The sequence below is a fragment of the Malus sylvestris genome, chromosome 10 (genome assembly GCF_916048215.2).
Source record: "Malus sylvestris chromosome 10, drMalSylv7.2, whole genome shotgun sequence".
NCBI classification, from domain to species: Eukaryota; Viridiplantae; Streptophyta; class Magnoliopsida; order Rosales; family Rosaceae; genus Malus; species Malus sylvestris.
In genome coordinates this window covers 22,290,128-22,310,164 of record NC_062269.1, presented here as the reverse complement: position 1 = coordinate 22,310,164, position 20,037 = coordinate 22,290,128, and the positions used below count along the sequence as shown (strand labels likewise).

Genomic DNA, 20,037 nt, shown 5'->3' with positions numbered 1-20,037 from the left:
AACCGACTGAAAGCCCAACGAGGACCCCAACTTACAGCCACGCAGCAAAGCCGTCGCTTTAGCCACAGCTACAGAGGGAGCAGACAAGGCAAATCGCTCAGCTGCCACAAACTGTCCAGAAGCGTCACGAATGACCACTCTAGCATAACCCGAATGAGACGAAAGAGACCAACTAGCATCTACATTAATTTTAACGAAAGAAGCAGGAGGAGGGATCCAAAGAGGATTCGGCACACAACGGGCAGAGGGCCGAGCAGCACCTGCTCCCGACCATCCCATGGCGTCCCAGTAGGCCCCGATAGCAGAAGACACCCCCAACAGGACCTTAAAAGGGTGAATGGGAACCTGATTAAAAACAAACTCGCATCTGGTTCGCCAAATAAACCAAACAGTAAACACAACATAGGAGCAGACCCATTTCCGAGCCTCCGCGCCATCCGGGAAGCGAACAAGGACCTCCATCAACCAGTCCGCCCAAGAAGAAATGCTTTCGCCTTCAATTCGATAATTAAGGGCGCCACCAAACCAGATGGCCTTCACCCACGGACAAAGAAGAAAGATATGTTCGATTGTCTCATCTTGACTATTACAGATTGGGCAAATGGGAGAATGGGAAATCCTTCTCCGAAACAAAATCTCTCTAGTAGCCAAACCCCGGTGCAGAGAAAGCCAAAAGAAAAAGAGAATTTTAGCAGGAGCGGGCAGATTCTAGACCTGATTCCATAGATTTAGGAATGATTCGAGTTCGGGGCAGCCGATGATCCCGTGAAGCAATAGACCCCAACTGCAACCAACGATATCCCGACTTCACCGAGTAACTACCATTCTTGCTAGCATCCCAAACTAATCTATCCTTATACCTGGAATCACCAAGAGGCAGACCTTTGATAGCTAGTTGGGCCTCCTCAGAGAGAAACGGCAGCAAAAAGTCAAAATCCCAAACCAACGACTCCTGGAAAATCATAGAGTTAACACGCATATTTGGAGAAACAGCCACATCCCCGAGCGCCTCCGGATGACCAAAAGGTAAGGAGGGGAGCCAGCGATCCACCCAAACCCTAACGTCACGCCCTCCCATAATTTGCCAATGCGCCCCCTTCCGCAACACTTCCCTCCCCACCAAGAGACTTGACCAAGCCCAAGAGGTCCGACCGCCTTTAGCAGCATCCCAAAAGGAACAATTCGGGAAATAGCGAGCTTTAACTACTCGGGCCCACAAAGACATCGGATCAGAAAGCAACCTCCAACACTGTTTAGCTAATAAGGCATCATTGAAATCAGAAAAGTTTCGAAACCCCAAACCACCCAAATCTTTAGGGAGGCCAAGAACCTCCTTCGAAACCCAGTGAGTTTTTCTCGTAGCACCCTGGCGCCCCCACCAAAAATCAGCAACTAAAGAATCGAAATCATGACAAACCGAGGCATGGAATTTAAAAATGTACATGGGGTAAGCTGGAAGAGCCTGGACCACCGCCTTAATTAAGACTTCACGACCCGCAGAGGATAATAGTTTATGCTTCCAACCAAGAACCTTTCCCAGAATTTTCTCCCGAATAAACGCCAACCCCCTCGTTTTCGAACTGCCCCAAATAGCAGGGACACCCAGGTAAGCTCCGGGATCATGCACAGCCTTGATACTAAGAATCTGCGCCAACTCAGCGGAGACCCGCTTAGGAATGTTCGCTCCAAAATACACACTTGATTTTTGAAAGTTGACTTGTTGCCCCGACGCCTCACAATACTTATTGATCAAGTCCACTAAGTTCCGACAATTTTTACCATCAGCCTTAAGAAACAGTAAAGTGTCATCAGCGAAAAAAATATGAGAAATGACAGGACCTGAAGCTCCCAACTGCACACCATCCAGAAGCTTCTCCTGCACCACATTTTGAATTAAACAAGAGAAAACCTCTCCCACCAACAAAAAGAGAAAAGGAGAGAGAGGATCCCCCTGTCGAATCCCACGAGAATGAGCAAAGCATTTGCCAGGCTGGCCATTCAGGAGAATGGCTAATTGGACAGAGGAAACACAACCCATGATTAATTGCCGCCATCTGATACAGAATCCCATCTTTTCCATTACAGCATCAAGGAAATCCCATTCTACCTGATCATAGGCCTTTTGCATATCAAGCTTAATGCCCAACTCATATTTCGTTTTAGCTTTTCTACCTTTCAAAAAATGAAACATCTCATGGGCGATGCCAATGTTATCATGAATCTGACGCCCCGCCACAAAGGCATTTTAAGATGGAGAAATAATGTTCGGCATCACCACCTTCAATCTATTGGCCAAGACCTTCGACAGGACCTTATAAGAATAATTACATAGACTGATCGGGAGAAACTGCGAAACTGACTCAGGATTGGGCACCTTGGGGATAAGAACAACATGAGTGGAATTAAGAGTAGTAGGCGCAACCTCCTCATGCATCAAAGCACGAATCAACAAGTGAACATCAGCCTTCAGATTTTCCCAGAACGACTGGTAAAAAATCCCTTGGAAACCGTCAGGTCCAGGAGCTTGCAGCCTCCCCATATTCATCACCGCTGACCGAATCTCCTCATCAGAAACCGGAGCAATCAGCTCCCTATTCATTTCCTCTGTAATTCCAGGCGTAACACACTCCAATAAAGCACCCCATTGCCTTGGACCCCCAGATTTAAAAAGAGTCTGAAAATGGTCCTCCACCATCTGACGAACCCGACTAGGGTGTTCAATCCACTGCCCATCATCGTCTTTAAGCTTCAGAAGCAAGTTTCTACGTCGACGTTGTAAAGTAGATTGATGAAAAAACTTGGTATTTGAGTCTCCTTCGCGCAACCATTTAACGCGGGACCGTTGGTGCCAATAGCTAGCCTCCTGAGCTTGAAGATCTGCAAGTTGCTTTTGCTTCTCAAGAATGGCCTGAAAATTACATCCCCATTGTTTTTGAAGCTCCACAAGATGTCCTGAGAGCTCCTCAATTTGCTGGCTCCGATGTTTGAATTTAGTCCGGCTCCACCTAGATAGAGAGACCCGACAGGCATTAAGTTTCTGAACCCATTGTCCCGACAACGGTCCGACCCCCTGATTAGCCCAACACTCTTCCACAATCTTTTGGCAATCCTCTTCCTTCGCCCAAAACGCCATAAACCTGAACAGCTTGCCTCCCAACTTTCGACCCGACTCGGAAAGGATAACAATAGGGCAGTGATCCGATCCGAGGACGGGACCATGCTCCGCAAGAGTAGAAGGCCAAACCTCCTGCCACAGCCCATTAATCAAACCCCTATCCAACCTTTCTTCCACCCACCCCCCATTCCGAAGACCCCTCCAAGTATAGGCCGGACCTTGAAAGTCAAGATCCAATAACTCCGTCTTATCCAGGAAATCCGCCAAAAAACGATGTCTATTATAGGAACCTTCCGCCCCCCCGGACTTTTCATGATCCCATATGAATTCATTGAAATCACCCCCGCAAAGCCAAGGGATGTCCGAAGGAGAAAAATGAGAATACATCCAATCCCAAAATCGAGCTTTTTCCCCCCTATACGGCGTACCATAAACACCAGTGACCCGCACCCAACGATGCTCACCCACAGTTCTAGCAATGGTATCAATCACATGCGAAGAGGAAAAAACAATTTGCACTTCCAGATACTCATTCCACCATAAACTCAATCCACCTGCTTTCCCAATGGGCTCCACATTAAACCCATTCGCAAACCTAAGCCTCCTTCTTAAAGTATTAATTCTATGATTTTTCATCTTGGTTTCTGAAAGAAAAATCATAGAGGGTCTCTTGTTTCTAATAAGCCCATGAAGAGCTCGAACTGCCGTGTCCGACCCAAGACCACGGCAATTCCAGAAGATATAACTCATGGTGACCCTGCGGCTGTTGAGGGCCAACCGCCACCACCCCGAGACTTAGTGCTCGACTCCGAATGCATATCCTGGGTTTGATCATCCGCTCCAACCTCCTCCAGACCAACCTCCAACCAGTGCCGGTCACTGGACCCCTCCATGGTCGTACCCTCAGTATAAACCGCCCGTTCAATAAGTAAGCACCGGTCAGGAAATTTCTGACCAATCCAATTCTCATCCAGCACCGCAGAAGGATTGCTCATAAACTCAAAGCCCCTCGCTTTCTTAAGGGGGTGATGAAGAATTTCCTATTGTCGGAGCCGCCCTCCCCTTTTCATACCACTGCTCGCCGCAGAAGGATGATCCCTGCTCACCCCTACACGCAAAAGCTCATTGGAGGGTGATAAACCCCACCTATCAACCCCCTGCTGAAATCCAGGTTCATCATCAGTAACCTGACAAATATTCAATCCCTCCTGCGCTGTATGAGTCTCTTCAGTTGGCACTGCTTCAGAACTACTATTACTAAGACCCTGTTCCCGCCCACGTCACCTCCATCGCTTCGGAAACCGCTGTTGTATATCAGAATCAAACCCATTCATCGGTAACCCCACCTTAGTCGAATGCTTGCTAGAACCTTTGCCTTGTCTAGGACTGAGAGGCAGAGCAGAGTCCCGAGCTGTGCCAGCTTGTCTTCGCACCCCTTCTCCCATCGTATTGGTTCTTAATGGGGTCAGTTCCTCTCTGATAGGTGGCGCTTTAGTCCATTCACCATAGCCAGCTGCCCCTGTAGAAGCCACTTCAAAGGTGCATTCCGTATTGATATGATCAATGCGCCCACATCTGTAACAGAAATCTTGGAGTCGTTCGTATCGAAACTCCACCCACGTGTCCCGATTGGACCCCCTCCGCAACCAGCAACCAAGACACAAAGGGTTGACCGTGTTAATAAGAATGCGCACCTGTAAAAATCCTCGAGCCTTAGCCGTATCCTCCATAGCTAACACCTCTCCGGCAGCTTGCGTTAATTTCTTTACATTCGCCAACGTACTCAGCCCAAGTGGCACTCCTCTAATTTGAATCCAGAACGGAACCATCTCCATCACAATTTCTTCCAACGCCAGATGCGGGAGCCACTTCTGAATAGACAAGTTTTTCTTCATGATGCCCCATGGGACCTGATCCAGAATTCGTTTGGCCACATTTTCATCCTTGACTGTAATCACAAAAACATTGTCTTTCACCCATTTAACATCCACTTCCCCAAAATCCTTCCAAGCCGATCTAAGAATATTCCTGACACCCCATTTATTTAGGATTTTTTTCGTAAGCACCTTACCCACTAGCTTAACCCCTTGTTCCATTTCAGATAAATCTAAGGCTTCCTCCAGCTGAACCACAAGGTCAGTGATCCCGCTACTCTCCATCCCTTTCCCCTGGCTATGCAAAGCCAACCCCTGTAGCCTCCCAAAGATTCTTATAATAGATACCGGCCGCCACCACAATGGGTTGCTCCAGAAGGAACCACTCCGAAGAAGATTTTCCCCCTTTGAAGTAAGCAGAAGAACGGGAAGTAGCAAACACCAGTACCTGTTAGGTGCTACAAACCTCCAACAACACCCTTGTTGACCTTGTCTGTGAAGAGTAGAATTTTTAAACCCTATCGCCCACCTTAACTGCCACCATTTAATGCCCAAATGAGAGGATAACCTACCAAAATTCAATACACTAAGACTCCCTCTGTGCCTAACCAACATCCCTTTATTCCAGAGAAAGAATATCAGAACGAGATCAGCCCTAATTAGGATAGAAAATAGAACCCCCAAATTCATTGGCAGAAAATTAACCCCACCCACCCAGCTCGGAAAAATGAAAACGACCTGACCCACCACACAGAGACTTCAATAGAGATCAGCAGCAACAAACCTAACCCTGACAGACTTAAAAAACCCGACCAGAGCAAAGCTCAACCACACAACTACCTAATCCAGTCCCACAGACAGACGAAACCGAAGCCAAACCACAGATCCAAACACAACCGAACAAACGCACCAACCTGAGACGCCAATATAAATCAGCCGCCAATACACCCACCCCACGCGAGCAGAAGACGAGGACTCGCACCTCGACGAAATCTCACAACACCCACCACAGCTGAAGCCCCAATTTCAAGAATCAGCAGAGAAAACCACCCCGAAAGAGCGGAAGATGAAGACTCGCACCACGGCGGAAGCTCACAAAGGAGGAAGAACTTTCACGCAACCCGGAGAGAAAATTTATCACAAGACCTAATTATGTTAGGACTTGTCTACCATATAAAGGGGTTTTTTTTTTTGGGAACGTGCTTTAGGGGGGGATCGCAGCAAGGAACCAAAAGAAGAGCAGCAGCCGCTTTCCATCCTTCCGAAGTTTTTCATGTTTTAAAGATTTTTAATTATGTTTTCAGATTTTATGAGTAACTAAACTCTTTTTCTAGGGTTAGGATGATACCCTAGCATGGATGTTTATGGTTTTTAATGTTATTCATTGGATTTCTAGATTCTTTTAGATGAATGCTTAATCACTGTTTGAATTGTTACTCTTTGTATGAGTTCTTTGATTGATCACCTTAGGGCTTTGCATCTAGTAAGATTGGAAGGTGAATTTGAGGCTGAACTAGCAATATAATTCAATTAGCTTCTTGTGGTTAAGTGTGGTAAATTACATTATTGCTTGACAAAGAATATTGGTTTGCTTGGTTCCCTTGTTTTCTAGAGCGTAAAGAGTCCTACTTGTTAAATTTATGCCTTACCCAGGATAGACTGCATGTTAGGATATACGACCTTTGCCTAAACTAGGAGAGAATCATTCACTTAAGGAAAACTATGGTCTAATGTGCCTGACAAGGACTTAGATACGGGAATTATCATCTAAAGAATTGAAAGATCCATTGAATGCATTGCAACCTAAATTAGATTGCTTGTGGTTGATTCCGAATCCCTAGATTTTCATCACTTGCCTTATAACACAACGTTTTCTTTTCTTTGATTTCAGTTTTTACTTAAGGTTCTGTTTTTGTTCGTTTATAAAATCATCACAACAAATTCTTTACATCCTTGATTGATTTATTAATTAAGATCGAGTCTAGTTCGTTGTTTGGGGTTGTGTGTCATTAATATTATTAGATTTGGTTTAGTTTATCAAATTGGAGATTTAATTAGAATCCTCGTGGGAACGATACTTGGACTTGCAACACGCTATATTACGACTATCTTGTGCACTTGCAAGTTTACACCAGATTGTATTCCGACTAGAACTCTAGGACATTGTTAGAGAGAAAAATAAGCTCTTTTGAAAAGATGAATGGTGATTTTAAAGTTTTTAATCCTTCAAATATGGTATGAATCAATTTATATAGTTTCTTTTTATTGATTTCAATTATTTTCGTTTAAGTTTAGGAGCATTTTCGTACTGCCTGTAAAAATTTTGGAATGCTGCAGTAAAAAAGAAGGTGAAATGGGAGGCTTGGAGCAGTTATAAAAGAATCTCTAGGGCTGGAAAAGTGGTGGATATAGCCCATTTTAGAGCTCTGAGGAATCTTTGGGCCTTTATAAAAGAATCTCTCACAATGAGGGACTACATCTTTTGTGCTCTATATGGGGCTATATATATTTATTTATGTAGTAATTTGATTAAGCGATGATTTATTTTACTTTATTTTATTTTTTGTGTGTTAACTTTTCTTAAGTTGATTTTTGGACGTGCTATATTAAATTTTTTTTAGGGACACTTTGGATGCGGTCCTTAGCTATCAATATTCTTTAATTGAAACCTTGTTAGTTTTTAGTTTTTTATTGAGGTCCCTAACATTAATGTAATAATGTAAGTTACTATATTTTTAAAATTAAAAATTAAAAATTGAAATTTGTAATTGTTTATATTAATGAGATTTTAAATAAAACCCATAATTTATGGGATTAAAAATAATAAAATATAAATTATACTCTCTATTATATTGTGTGTGTGTGTGTGTGTGTACATATATGTATGGGTACATTAACCAAAATTAACAAAAAAAGTTATTGTACCAAAACATGGATACATTCTCAAATCAACTAAAAAGAATGTACCCATATAAGTTTAAACATGGATTAAAAAATTTGAAAGGATTTTATATTAAAAAAAGGGTACATTTTACATATAACAAATTTTTGATATATTTGAGAATGGGTACATTTAAGATTAAAAAAATTTAAAAATTATATGAATGGGTACATTTAAGATTAAAAAATTGAGAATCTTTTTATATATATAAAAAAAACTAATAGGTACAAACTTAATTAAATTAAATTTTTTTATTATTTTGGAAATGTTTGAATTGAAAATTAATTAGAAGTTTAATAGAGGTGTGAGTATTAAACCCTAAATTAATTACTAATTTTTATATTAAAAAATTATATAATAAACATGTAAATTCATTATCACATTAATGCTAGGGACTTGAATCAAAATTTGAGAACTAATAAGGTCTTAGTCAATGAACAGTAAGAACTAGGGACCAGATACTAATTTTTCCTTTTTTTTATAAACCCTTCAACCTTAAATGTTCAAATTGTGACAAGGTTAAATTCATCACTTATGAATCATTCGTTGGATTAAATTTCTTTATCTCAATCTCATCCGTTGTGACAACCCGTCCGTAAATTTACGTTTTTATTTATTTTAATTGAGAGAATTGACGAAAATGCCCTAGAGGCAATGACTTTGGCTTCCGTTGACCATCGTCTAGAGAAACGTATGACTTATTCTTTTAGCGTATTTGAGTAGTGCTCATTGGTATGAACGCATCGGCGAAAGCCGTTTGCGAGTCCGGATTATAACAGTATAGTTATAGCCGTTCAAAGTTGTTTTTCCTTATTTTTACCTTAATCCTTTAATTAAATGAATTCCCACCAGGTGGGAATTCGACCCAATCACAAGGGAAAGGTAAGGGAACTAATTAGAAGATGAGTTAATGACCAATCAAATAAAAGAAGGTAAGGACCAATCAGAAAATGAGGGGAAGGAATGTGAGTAGCCAATCAGAAAAAGGGAGAGAAAGCTCCCAGCCTTCTTGTCGACCATACCCCTACGACATCCTATTTTTCGACGCCGATTCCGGCCAACTCCGATGGAGTTTTTTGAAACCACCACTACCATCTTGAAGCTCTCACTCCCCTCTACAAAACCCACCCAAGAACCAGCTTGTTTAACCACCGTACGTGGCGGTGCGAGGCCACGAAACTTGAAGAAAACCACGGATGCTCTAGCCACCCTTTTTATTTTTCCGGTGAATTGGCAAAGCAATGGCCGATGGCACAACTTGGGTTTTGTAGCCCATCATCCCAGGAGTAAATCCCGACCAACCTTGACCCTGTTGGACCACCGTAGGCGATGAATCGACGTTGGGAAACTTTAGACACCTGCCAGCTTTATCGGCTAAATTGACCATCTTCTGCCCACTTTTGAACTTCGTGGCAGGTATAAAACTTGTTCTTCTTGTTGAGCTCTATCTTTCTGTAAATTTTAGTAGAATTTGGAGTTAGTCGAAAAAGTGGGTTTTCAGTCGCCGGAAATCGCCGAGTGGGTCGAGACCCGACCTGCCCATCCTAGGTTAATTTGGATGCTCTGATTCCATATTTGACACCTAATTGACGGAATTCCATTGTTTGAATATAATTTCGTTAAGGTCCGCCACTTGATCCTTATATGAATCGACGATCTGACCGTTGGATCGTCACCAAACCTTAATACATTATAGTACCTAATATTTAAGAATCATTGGAGCTTACGGATCAGGAATTCGACGTACGGATCTTCTCGAATTGGATTTGTAAGTTCGTAAAATAAAACGTCGGCCGTAACTTAATTTTGACAATTGACGGAAATCCGACCGTCGGATCGTGATAAGATTTTAATATGTTATTCTAGAAGCATAATGTGGATCTCTAGAAGTTATGGATTAGAAATCCAAGGTGCGGACCTTCCGGATTGAGTTATGTAGGGTTATGGACCTTACCATCGACCTTTGATCGACGGTTGACTTTTGGTCAACGAGTTACAAATCATTCTAGAACGTCTTTGGGGATATGTTCTATGTAAGTTACATGTTCTATCGATAAGAACTCTGAGACATGATTTGATAATTGTTATAGGCGACAATGGTTCGTGATGTCTCGATATTCGAGTTAGAGAGTTGTAGCTTGGACCTCAGGTGAGTTGGTCTTTTCCTTTTTATCGTATATATATAATTGATAATTCTACATGTGTGTAAATACGGGAATTCCTGCAATGAATGAGACAAGAACACGTGTACAAAATAATATTTTGTATTAATGATTTAAGGGTTACAATCTCTTCTACAAATTTAGCCTCTGATTCTATCTTTGTAATGGGTAGATTTGATGTTGTTGATCCAAAGGGCCGTCGGGGCTTGATCTTTAGGATGAACGGATGATGAATGATGAACACTTTCTTCAAGGGCCGTCGGGGCTTGATCTTGAATTAGTGGAAGTTTCTTCAAGGGCCATTGAGGCTTGATCTTGAAGGAGGATTTTGACGAAGAACGAAGAGGGCTTTCTTGATTTCTTCGGGATTTGCTTTAGAGCTTTAGAGTTTCGAGACTTCAAAGCTTTGGTGTGGTATGAATTCTCTAATTTGGAAGTAGAGAATATGTATGTGAATTTCCCCTTTGCTTGATGGAGAAGCCTATTTATAGGTTTTGAGAATGAATCACCACCATCCATTTGTTTGGTGAAGTAAGTGGATGTTGTAGGTGGGATGAGTATATGATGTATGTGAAATGAGTGTATGATGTAGGTGAAATAAATGGGGGGTTGTAATTTTAATACAATTGTCAATACTTATTGCACCGAAATTTCGATGTCTACAATGTGCTTTTAAATTGATTTATGCATTTTATGTCATGTCATATATATATATATGTGTGTGTGTGTGTGTGTGTGTGTGTGTGTGTGTGTGTGTGTGTGTGTATGTATGTGTGTGTGTATGTGTGTGTGTATATATATATATATTCTAAAATACTATGATATGGTTGAGTTTTAGATTGCATCATGGCATATCCATATGCATATTACTTACATACAATTACTGTGAATGCTTTGAAGTGCTAAGGTGAACGTGGGACGTGCAGGTAAGTTCATGTGAGTTTATTGTGTAATTTGAAATGGTTGAGTTATGACATGTCTAGATTTGTGTTATATGCAACTCCGACACTGTCGTACAGGTTGCAATAATAGGCAACTCCGACACTGTCGTACATGTTGCAATAATAGACAACTCCGATACTGTCGTACATGTTGCAATAATAGGCAACTCCGACACTGTCGTACATGTTGCAATAATAGACAACTCCGATACTGTCGTACATGTTGCAATAATAGGCAACTCCGACATTGTCGTACAGGTTGCCTATGAGTTGTACAAGTTGCATTAGGCAACTCCGGCTCATGTGTTATCATAGATGGATTTATGAGTCGTATAGGTTGCATTAGGCAACTTCGACTCATGTGTTATCATAGATGGATTTATGAGTCGTACAGGTTGCATTAGGCAACTCCAACTCGTGTGTCAGCATAAATTGATGAGCACCTGATTTTAGTATGCTGCTGCTGATATGTAATGATTTGGAATATTTACGGATTTACTGTTGATTTACATTTGATTTCATACTTATACGTGGTATGATTTTCTGGAAACTATATGGGTTTTACAACGAGGGGTTATAACGTTTTAGGTCTTTATTAAAACTTTATTTTCAGACCCACTCACCCTTATTTTGTTTTCACCCCTCCAGGTTTTAATAGCTGAGATTTCTTATTGACGAGGATTCGTGGCAAATCTTGGGATTGGAGATTACCTTCGATGGTATGATTCTCAATCCACTCTACTGTACTTACTTATGCTCTGACATCACGCGTGAAATGGGTTCATTTCCGCTCACAACGCACTCTCATATTTAGGCACTTTTAGGTTTAAATTTATTCACATATTCCACATCACTACACTTTATGGCTTCGTCACCTCCAGGTGTTGGCCAGCACAACTTGATTTGGAGTCCTAGTGGACAATCCGGGTCAGGATGTGTCATCCGTTGAAAGAAACAAACCCTCACTTTGCCCTCTGAAATAATTTGAATTTTCACGTATAACACAACAATTTACCTAGCATCAATTGGTAAATTAGTATCAAACAATTTAGAAAAAAAAATTATTTGAAAATTTCACCCAACAATGCCCATGAACGTTAAATCAATTTGAAATTTTAATTCTTATGGAATTTAAAACAATCATTAATTAGCAAATTGCAAGAAAAATAAGTAAGGAAAAATAATTAAAAAATAATAAAATGAGAGTATAAGTGTATTCGCAAGTGGAGGGAGAGTGATAGAATTTTGCTCACATGGGTTTCTACTTTTTTTGTGGGACCCGCTTTTTTTGGGGTTAGATGTAGCCCGATTTTATGCTACCCAAAAAATGAAGTTGCTAGCCCCAGTGGTAGATCTAGCCCCATTTTCTGGCTTATTGGGATGAAATTTCTTGCTAAGGCTAGAAATGTGGTAATCTCATGGAGGATAAAGCCCATATAGGGGATGCTCTAAAGTTGAGATTAGAGACGAACTAGCATATGAGATTTGAAGACATGCATGCCGAAATGAAATAACTTATCTTTCCGCATGTGAGTGGGGTTGGAACACAGATCCTCTTCCGATCTGTGCAATTGGAGCCCAGGGATCAATAGATCCGGGCTATTGAAATTTGATCAAACGGTTATAATTATTATAACTTTTAAAGAGGCCCCTATTTGTAACCGTTGGATCAAATTTCAATGACCCGAATCCATTGATTCCCAAGCTCCGGTTGCATAGATCCGGAGAGGATCTGTGATCGTGGGGTTGTACCATCTGCTATATCGCTTTTTTACTGACACTGTCACCTTATCTTTCGGAACTGGATCCCCTCATGAGCTTAGGAGGCTGACCCTCATGAGCAAATGATCGGATTGTTGAAATTTGATCTAACGACTACAAATAGGGAGCCCCTCTAAAAGTTATAATAATTGCAGCCATTAGATCAAATTTCAACGGCCCGTATGATTTGCTCAAAAGGCTCAGCCCTCTAAACTCATGAGGGATCCAGTTCCTTATCCTTCATCCAACGGTTTATATCGAGATCATCATTGACTGGGCCACCGTTCGGCAACTAGACACGCCGCACGCAAAGCATCGCGTGGCGGACGCCTGATCAACACTTTATCATTTCAGTCTTGTCCCTATACCAGTAGGTCTGCAAGCTCAATGTCTGACTGCTGATGATGACATCATCTTACAGTTTTTTGTTATTAGTTGGGGAGGCAGATTATCTGCCCTCCTGTTACCGTGCCCTTCCCATCCCCTCCTATTTGTGTGGTCACGGTTAAGCCACGTCAACATTTTATATTTCTATTGCTTTTTGTTTTATTATCTCTATTAACAAATTAATATAAAATGTTGATATGATTTATCTGTGACCGCACAAATAGGAGGGAATGAGAAGGGTACGGTAACAGGAGGGCAGACAATCTGCCTCCATTAGCTGGAAAGTTTTTGTCTACGGTTGGACGGACACTGTATGATGAGAATCCGAGTTTCTGGTTTTGAACGCCTTATAAACTCAATCAAAGCCGTAATTAGTACCAGTTCTTGTAATTGGGCTGAACCCTAAGAGGCCCAAATTTAAAAGTTTTGTGCTGTACCGTTTCATTTGAGGAAGTTGGTCGTTTTGCTAGGTTTTGGCTTCAAACGCTAGAATCTATGGAACATGGAAGACAAGGACAAGTGACATTTTAGGGGAGTTTAATCTTGGGTTGTCTGTTTAAATTCACTTTTGTTTTTGGGTTTATTGTGTTAGGGTTTTTTAATTTTTGGCAGCTGACGAACAATGCTTCTGGGTTTGCAATTTGAGTTTTGGGTTTGTATTGATAATTTGGACTTTGATTTGGTGTTGTAGTTTGGGGCTTTTTTGTAATATCTCGTATAAGTAATCTTCGTTTGTTATTGTTCATTGGGTAGGGCCTATGAATATTGGGCTATGCTCATTCCTCCAAACCTTGCTCTGGACTTTTGCAATTTATTCATGAATAGTGTTATTCACATATTTTTTTTTTGCTTCTCACATACTTCTGTTCATTTTTGTCTATGATATTCTTCATTTCATTCGATCTGATAACCGAAAATCGAGCGGGGTGTGAGAGAGGTAAAAATGGATGTGTGGATAGCACCACCCTCAGCGGAGTGTGTGAGAGGTAAAAATAGATGTGTGAATAGCACCACCCTTTATTCAATTGTGCATCTATCCTTTTACTTTGGTTTCTTTTTAAAATCTAAAATCATGTTAGTTTGATAAATTTTCAATATGAAATCAGGATTTGTCATTGCATTTCCGACTTGTTAAGCAAGTTCCCACCTATCCACTAGGAAATGCAATGATATTTACCTTGCTAATAATTTGCGGTTAAGGTGATAAGGTTCTAAGGGAATGACAAAAAATTTAAAATAATACGTAAACTAAATTTATTATATTAACCTTGGATAACCAATCGCACGTGTTATTGTTATGGTGGGAAGTATCTTTATTTTCAACTCACTGATTCATGAGCTAAAGACATTTTCTCCTTCTCTTAGTGTAGTTTATAGTAGTAATATCGCTTATAATAAAAGAAAACTCTCGAGAATGAAATTAACCGATGTGATAGTTTCTTGTTTGATAAGGTTTAATGCAAATTTCTTTACGCAAGAACTAGGCCCCAATGCATAATTATCCTCATACCAAACCCATAATTTCAACTAGAGAACCGTACAGAAAGAAAGAAACCAAATGAATACTAGCATCCTAACTTCACGTAGAAGGTCATGATTGATCTGTTAGCATAGCAGTTGGCACATACAAGGCATGCCACTCAAATAATTGTGGTGTGATTCTGGTGGTTGCAACAGCCCAAAGATATCATGCAAAAATGTAGTAAAGGAACTCTCTTAAAAGTAAAATTTTTTGTGTACTCTTTACTATCTCATGCTTTTGGTACAACGTTTTATAATGTTGAAATGAAAATTAATATTAAACTGTGAGACAACAAATAATCTATCAAGACTCCCACTTTTAAGAGAATTCCTTTAACGTTTCTCTATTATTTTAGATCTACCATGGTTTTGTCTTTAGGTCCACTCCTTCAATTAAAAAGATTTTACTCATAGAGTAAAATTCCTCTTTCGTTGTCATATTGATGTGAAGGTACTACTTTAATCGTGTACCTCAATAATAAATTATTTCGGATAAGTTTAGACTTACCTATCAAAATTAATCAAAGTGCGAGTCGAATCATTAGTCAATTTTGTGGGCAACCCACACAGGTGATTTACAATGAAAATCGCCACACGATTTCCAACAGTTTTCTTCTTTAATCCCCTACTTGTATTTTTTTTTAAATAAACGATATCATCCGTACGAGTAGAAAATGAGCTAAATATCATAATAGACTAACAATAATATGGTTTAAATTCAATTATCCATACTAAAATAGTAGGAGGTGAGCTAAACCTCATAATAGACTACGAATAATATGATTTAAATTCGTTTCTGATGAGGATGAAACCTAAGATCTCTCTTTTACTTGTATTAAATTGCAAAAATTTGTACGAAAAAAGTGAACGGACGGTTTGACCTACCAACCACACCACCTTCTTTAACAAGGTGAAAGGTTTTGCCAAAGTCAAATATATAGGCACATTCCAACATTCATTTGAAAGTTAGGGTTTAAGATCTTACATGAAGAGAGAGATTCCTCGTTAATTAGCACACAATTATTATTACAAATTAGATGAATAACTTACATTAGTGCCAAAAATCTAATTAAGAGAAGGGGAACAATGAAGATTCCACCAAGAAGAAACAAGAAAAAAAACCCATGTGGCTGGAGTTATTAATTTAAAGTAAGATTCCAGAACATGATTAAGCTGCTCTAATCACACTTATTTAGCCCTGTCCTTGATCACATCCATCCCCATCTCGGTCGGATCGGTCGCCTGAAGTTCATAGCTGATGCCATCTAAAACTCTCCTCAGCCCAGCTTTGGAGGTTGCATATAGTATTTTTGCCCTAATCCTTGATTCACTTGGTGACCTGCATCAACCCAATTTCACATCACCTTCAAATTCTCCTTATACTTACCACACAAGATGCTCCTATATATACGTATGAAATGGGGAAGTGATGCTCGAGAAGTGATTTCCACACTCTCGTTTTGTCACACGGACCTTCCCATGTTCTTTTCACCTTTTAGATTGAATGAATCAAATGACAATAAAAAAACATAAACAAAGGAAGGAGTGCAGACAAGAAAACCGGCGTGACAATCAATACGCTTCAAAAACATGGTAAGAGTTTTATTTTTATTTTTATTTTTTTTCAACAACTGTCGGCCGAGATATTTGAACTCAGACATCCGGTAAAGATTGAATGTCCTTTACCAATTAGTTACGTGCAAAAATTGTTCTTTTGATGTGACAAGTGAGCAGATGATATTTTATACGAAACCAAAATTAGGCGTGGGAAAAACCATTGAAAAAGAAAACCATGTAGCAATTGACCATGATGGATGAAGATGCACCAAATCGGGTATTCCAAACTAGTCACAAATATTCCTAGTTACCCAAAACATGCCCCCCCCCCCCCCCAATTAATACAGAATTCCCATGATTAGCATGATTAATTACCAACCACTTAATCTTAATTCTTAATCAGACATGGAAAAGTAAAGAAATTAGAAGAAGGGAAGTGATTAATTACTGACCAAGCGATGAAGAAGAGTTTGCTCTTCCTGCAGTTATCAACAGTGACAAAATCAAAATCAAAGACTGCATATCTGCAATCATCTTTGGGCAAGGAGGCCGCCAGATCATCGTAGTTTTCCGCTGGCCCACCAACTTTGTCAACGGTCACCAGCCTCGATCCCTCATCAATCTTGAAAACTATGTACCTGTGAACTTTCTTCCATTTCATATCCATGAATGAGTTCTTGCATTCATCAGTCACCCACATCCCAGTTGTAGCCTATCATCGTCAAATTCAACTAAGTATAAACATAAACATATACATAAATATGAAAATAAAGACAAAAAATTGCTCGCAAGCGCACGAATCGATTGAATGACATAAAGGAATTGAGAAAGTTACCATCTTGAAAGCCATTGCCATGGTTGCTGAAATTTGAAGGGAGGTTTTTGAATCCGGTGAGACTTCTTAAGGCTGAGTCCTCAAAGTGGTGCTTTGCTTTCCTCTTTATATAACGATTGGGATTGCTGAGATGTCCTTTAATCATTAATGTTGGCTGATATTACAACTTTGTCCTTGCTTACCTTAGATCTGTGCCTGTAGTTGTACCCAAGGAAGAAAATATCGGTAATGTCGGAAATATCGATAGTCCGAAAACACGGAAATATCGATGGAAATATCGGGATAATATCGATATCGATAAAAATTACATGGAAACCATGGAAATTGTAAGAAAAACTTGGAAATTTTTATTGAAACTTTGCAGGATGTTTATTTAGTCAATTATCTATTCGTTTATCACAAAAAATTTAAAGAAAATGCATTGCATGATGGATTTAACATTATCAAGTTGATTATATAGCGAACTGGCAAACATGATGGATTTAAAGGATGTTTATTTAACTGATTTGAGGTGACCCAACCACACACACACATACACGCCACCACACACGCACACATGTTCTGAATCCAGTGACAGTTACTGGGTTCACCCTTTCAACCTCTGCGAGCTTATCTTTTCTTCTCTCTTCTTCTTTTTTGTTTAAAAAAAATTATAATAATTGTTCTTTTACATTGGTAACTGTAAGGTTTTAATTTCGATTCTCGTTAAAAACAAGTTTGAAGGATATTATTACTAGTCCATTGTGATGCTTAGTCCACTCTCCCACTCCCTTAATGTAGATACTACTGTTTTTTTTTATATTATTATTTAAGAAAATTGATATAACCCATTTCACAATGAGGGGTACCCAAGAAGAAAAGAGAATCTTTCACACCTTTAAATTTAAAATTTACCAACAAAGGTCTTAAATCCAAATACACTTTCCTCCTAAAAAATTGTTCTCAAAGTAAAAAAGGCATATGGGCATGCGGTTGCATGTGGTGTTGAATTTCTGATTATATTACACACACACACAACACACGCACGCACACAACGCACGCACAGAGAGACTGAGTCTCTCTCGATCCTTCTTCTCTCTTCTCATTACACACGCACACAACACACGCACACACACAACAACCCACAGAGAGACTCCTCAGTCTTTCTCGATCCTTCTTCTCTCTTCTCTCCCTTCTCCCTTCTCCCACACAGAGACACAGAGATCTGTCGATCTCTCTTCTCCCTTCTCCCACACACACGCACAGAGATCTGTCGATCTCTCCTCCCTTAGCCTCGTCGGCGTCGTCTCTCTGGAAACTCTCATTTCTCTCTGCACCGAGTCCGAGACCCACATACACACACGCACACCATCGCATCTGCTTCAGGAAGACACCCATCGTCATCATTAACCTCGTCTTTCTCCCTCTCCTTCTCGTCCCTGCAACTCGGTGAACGTAGGAACTCCAGCGAGTTTCTTGAATTTCTCCGGTTAGGTAAGCTTCGATTTACCTCTTTCTGTTCCACATTGAAGCTTATATGTGAAATTTAAGTTCAAAATCGTGTTTTTGCAAGGTTTTTGGGACGAAATCGGCTCGGGTTCGCATAGATCCATCTCCAACGTTCTTCTCCGAGTGCCCAGTTCCAAATCTATCGCGATAATTTCGAAAATATCGCGATATTATCACGAAACCCATTTGGATAGTTATAAAAATATCAATCCCCTTAAAAATCGATAATATCGGCGATATATCGCCGATATTATCGATTTTTTCTTCCTTGGTTGTACCGTAAAATCTCCATTTCAATGACCAAATTGCCCCCCCTAATCAGTATATTTAGTTTGTCATTGCGTTCGTGACCCTCGGGCTCTTGTCTCCCCTTCCACTTTCACTTTTGAGTTTTTTTTTTCTTTTTTTCCACAATGTGGTAATTTGCACCCAAAGGATTGTATGCAACTTTGTATTTTAACCAATCATAAATTTTTTATTTTATTTTTGGATTTATTAGAGGATTGTAACGATACAGAGAAGATTAGTACAATGTTACTTAGTGGCGATTAAGTAAAATACTAATTTGTATAGATTAGTATAGTGTTAGCTAGAGAATATTAGTATAGTGTTAACTGGGAACTCTCAGGTCATCATAGATGCTATTGATTGTAAAATCTCTAATGAGATAACAGAGAGCTCAACACCCCCTTCACCATTGAGGAGGTGAAGGATGCCCTCCTTCAGATGTAACCGTCCACTTCTCCGGGGCCGGATGGCATGCCCCTCTGTTCTTCTAGAAATATTGGGCGATTGTCGGCGATGATGTTTCCAATGCTATCATCTACTTTTTGGAATCTGGTCGAATCCTTTGCAAGATTAATTTTACCCATATCACTTTGATTCCCAAACAGTTTCGGCCTTTTGAGATGTCCAAACTCCGTCCTATAAGTTATGCAATGTTCTTTACAAAATTGCCTCAAAGATGTTGGTTAATCGCATGAAGGTCACTATGCCGAGTATCATCTCCCTAAACCAAAGTATTTTATTTCTGATCGCCTAATTTCAGACAATACCCTTGCTACGTAGGTTGCCCAATCTTTGTTCTAACGAAAAAGGGGGAAGAAGGAGCAAATGACAATTAAACTCGACATGAACAAAGCGTACGATCACATTGAATGGGGCTACTTGCGTATGGTGCTTACGAAACTGGGTTTCTTCGGTCGTTGGGTGAATCTTCTTATGCAATGTGTTTCCACGGGTTCTCCTTGCGTTTACATTCACCCTTCTCGTGGGCTCCGACAGGAAGACCCATTCTCTCCTTATTTGTTTTTTCTCTGTGTTGAAGGATTTTCAGCCTTCATTGACCAAGGTACAATGACTGCGCAATTCAGGGGATATCCATTTTCCATGGCATGCCATTAATCCATCACCTCATTTTCGTGGACGATTGCCTTTTATTCGGCCGTGCCACTG

The 20,037-nt window shown here is 40.1% G+C and overlaps 1 protein-coding gene across 1 annotated transcript; it reads right to left on the bottom strand.

Annotated features, from left to right (window-relative positions):
• Nucleotides 1–15,700: 15,700 nt before the first annotated feature.
• On the bottom strand, nt 15,701–17,212 carry LOC126586306 (actin-depolymerizing factor 5-like). The gene is made up of 3 exons (XM_050251116.1): nt 17,095–17,212; nt 16,712–16,971; nt 15,701–16,041 (listed from the first exon to the last, which is right to left on the bottom strand). The coding sequence occupies exons 1-3, from the start codon at nt 17,113–17,115 to the stop codon at nt 15,891–15,893; spliced, it is 432 nt and encodes a 143-aa protein (XP_050107073.1). The 5' UTR covers nt 17,116–17,212; the 3' UTR covers nt 15,701–15,890.
• Between the last annotated feature and the right edge of the window lie 2,825 nt (nt 17,213–20,037).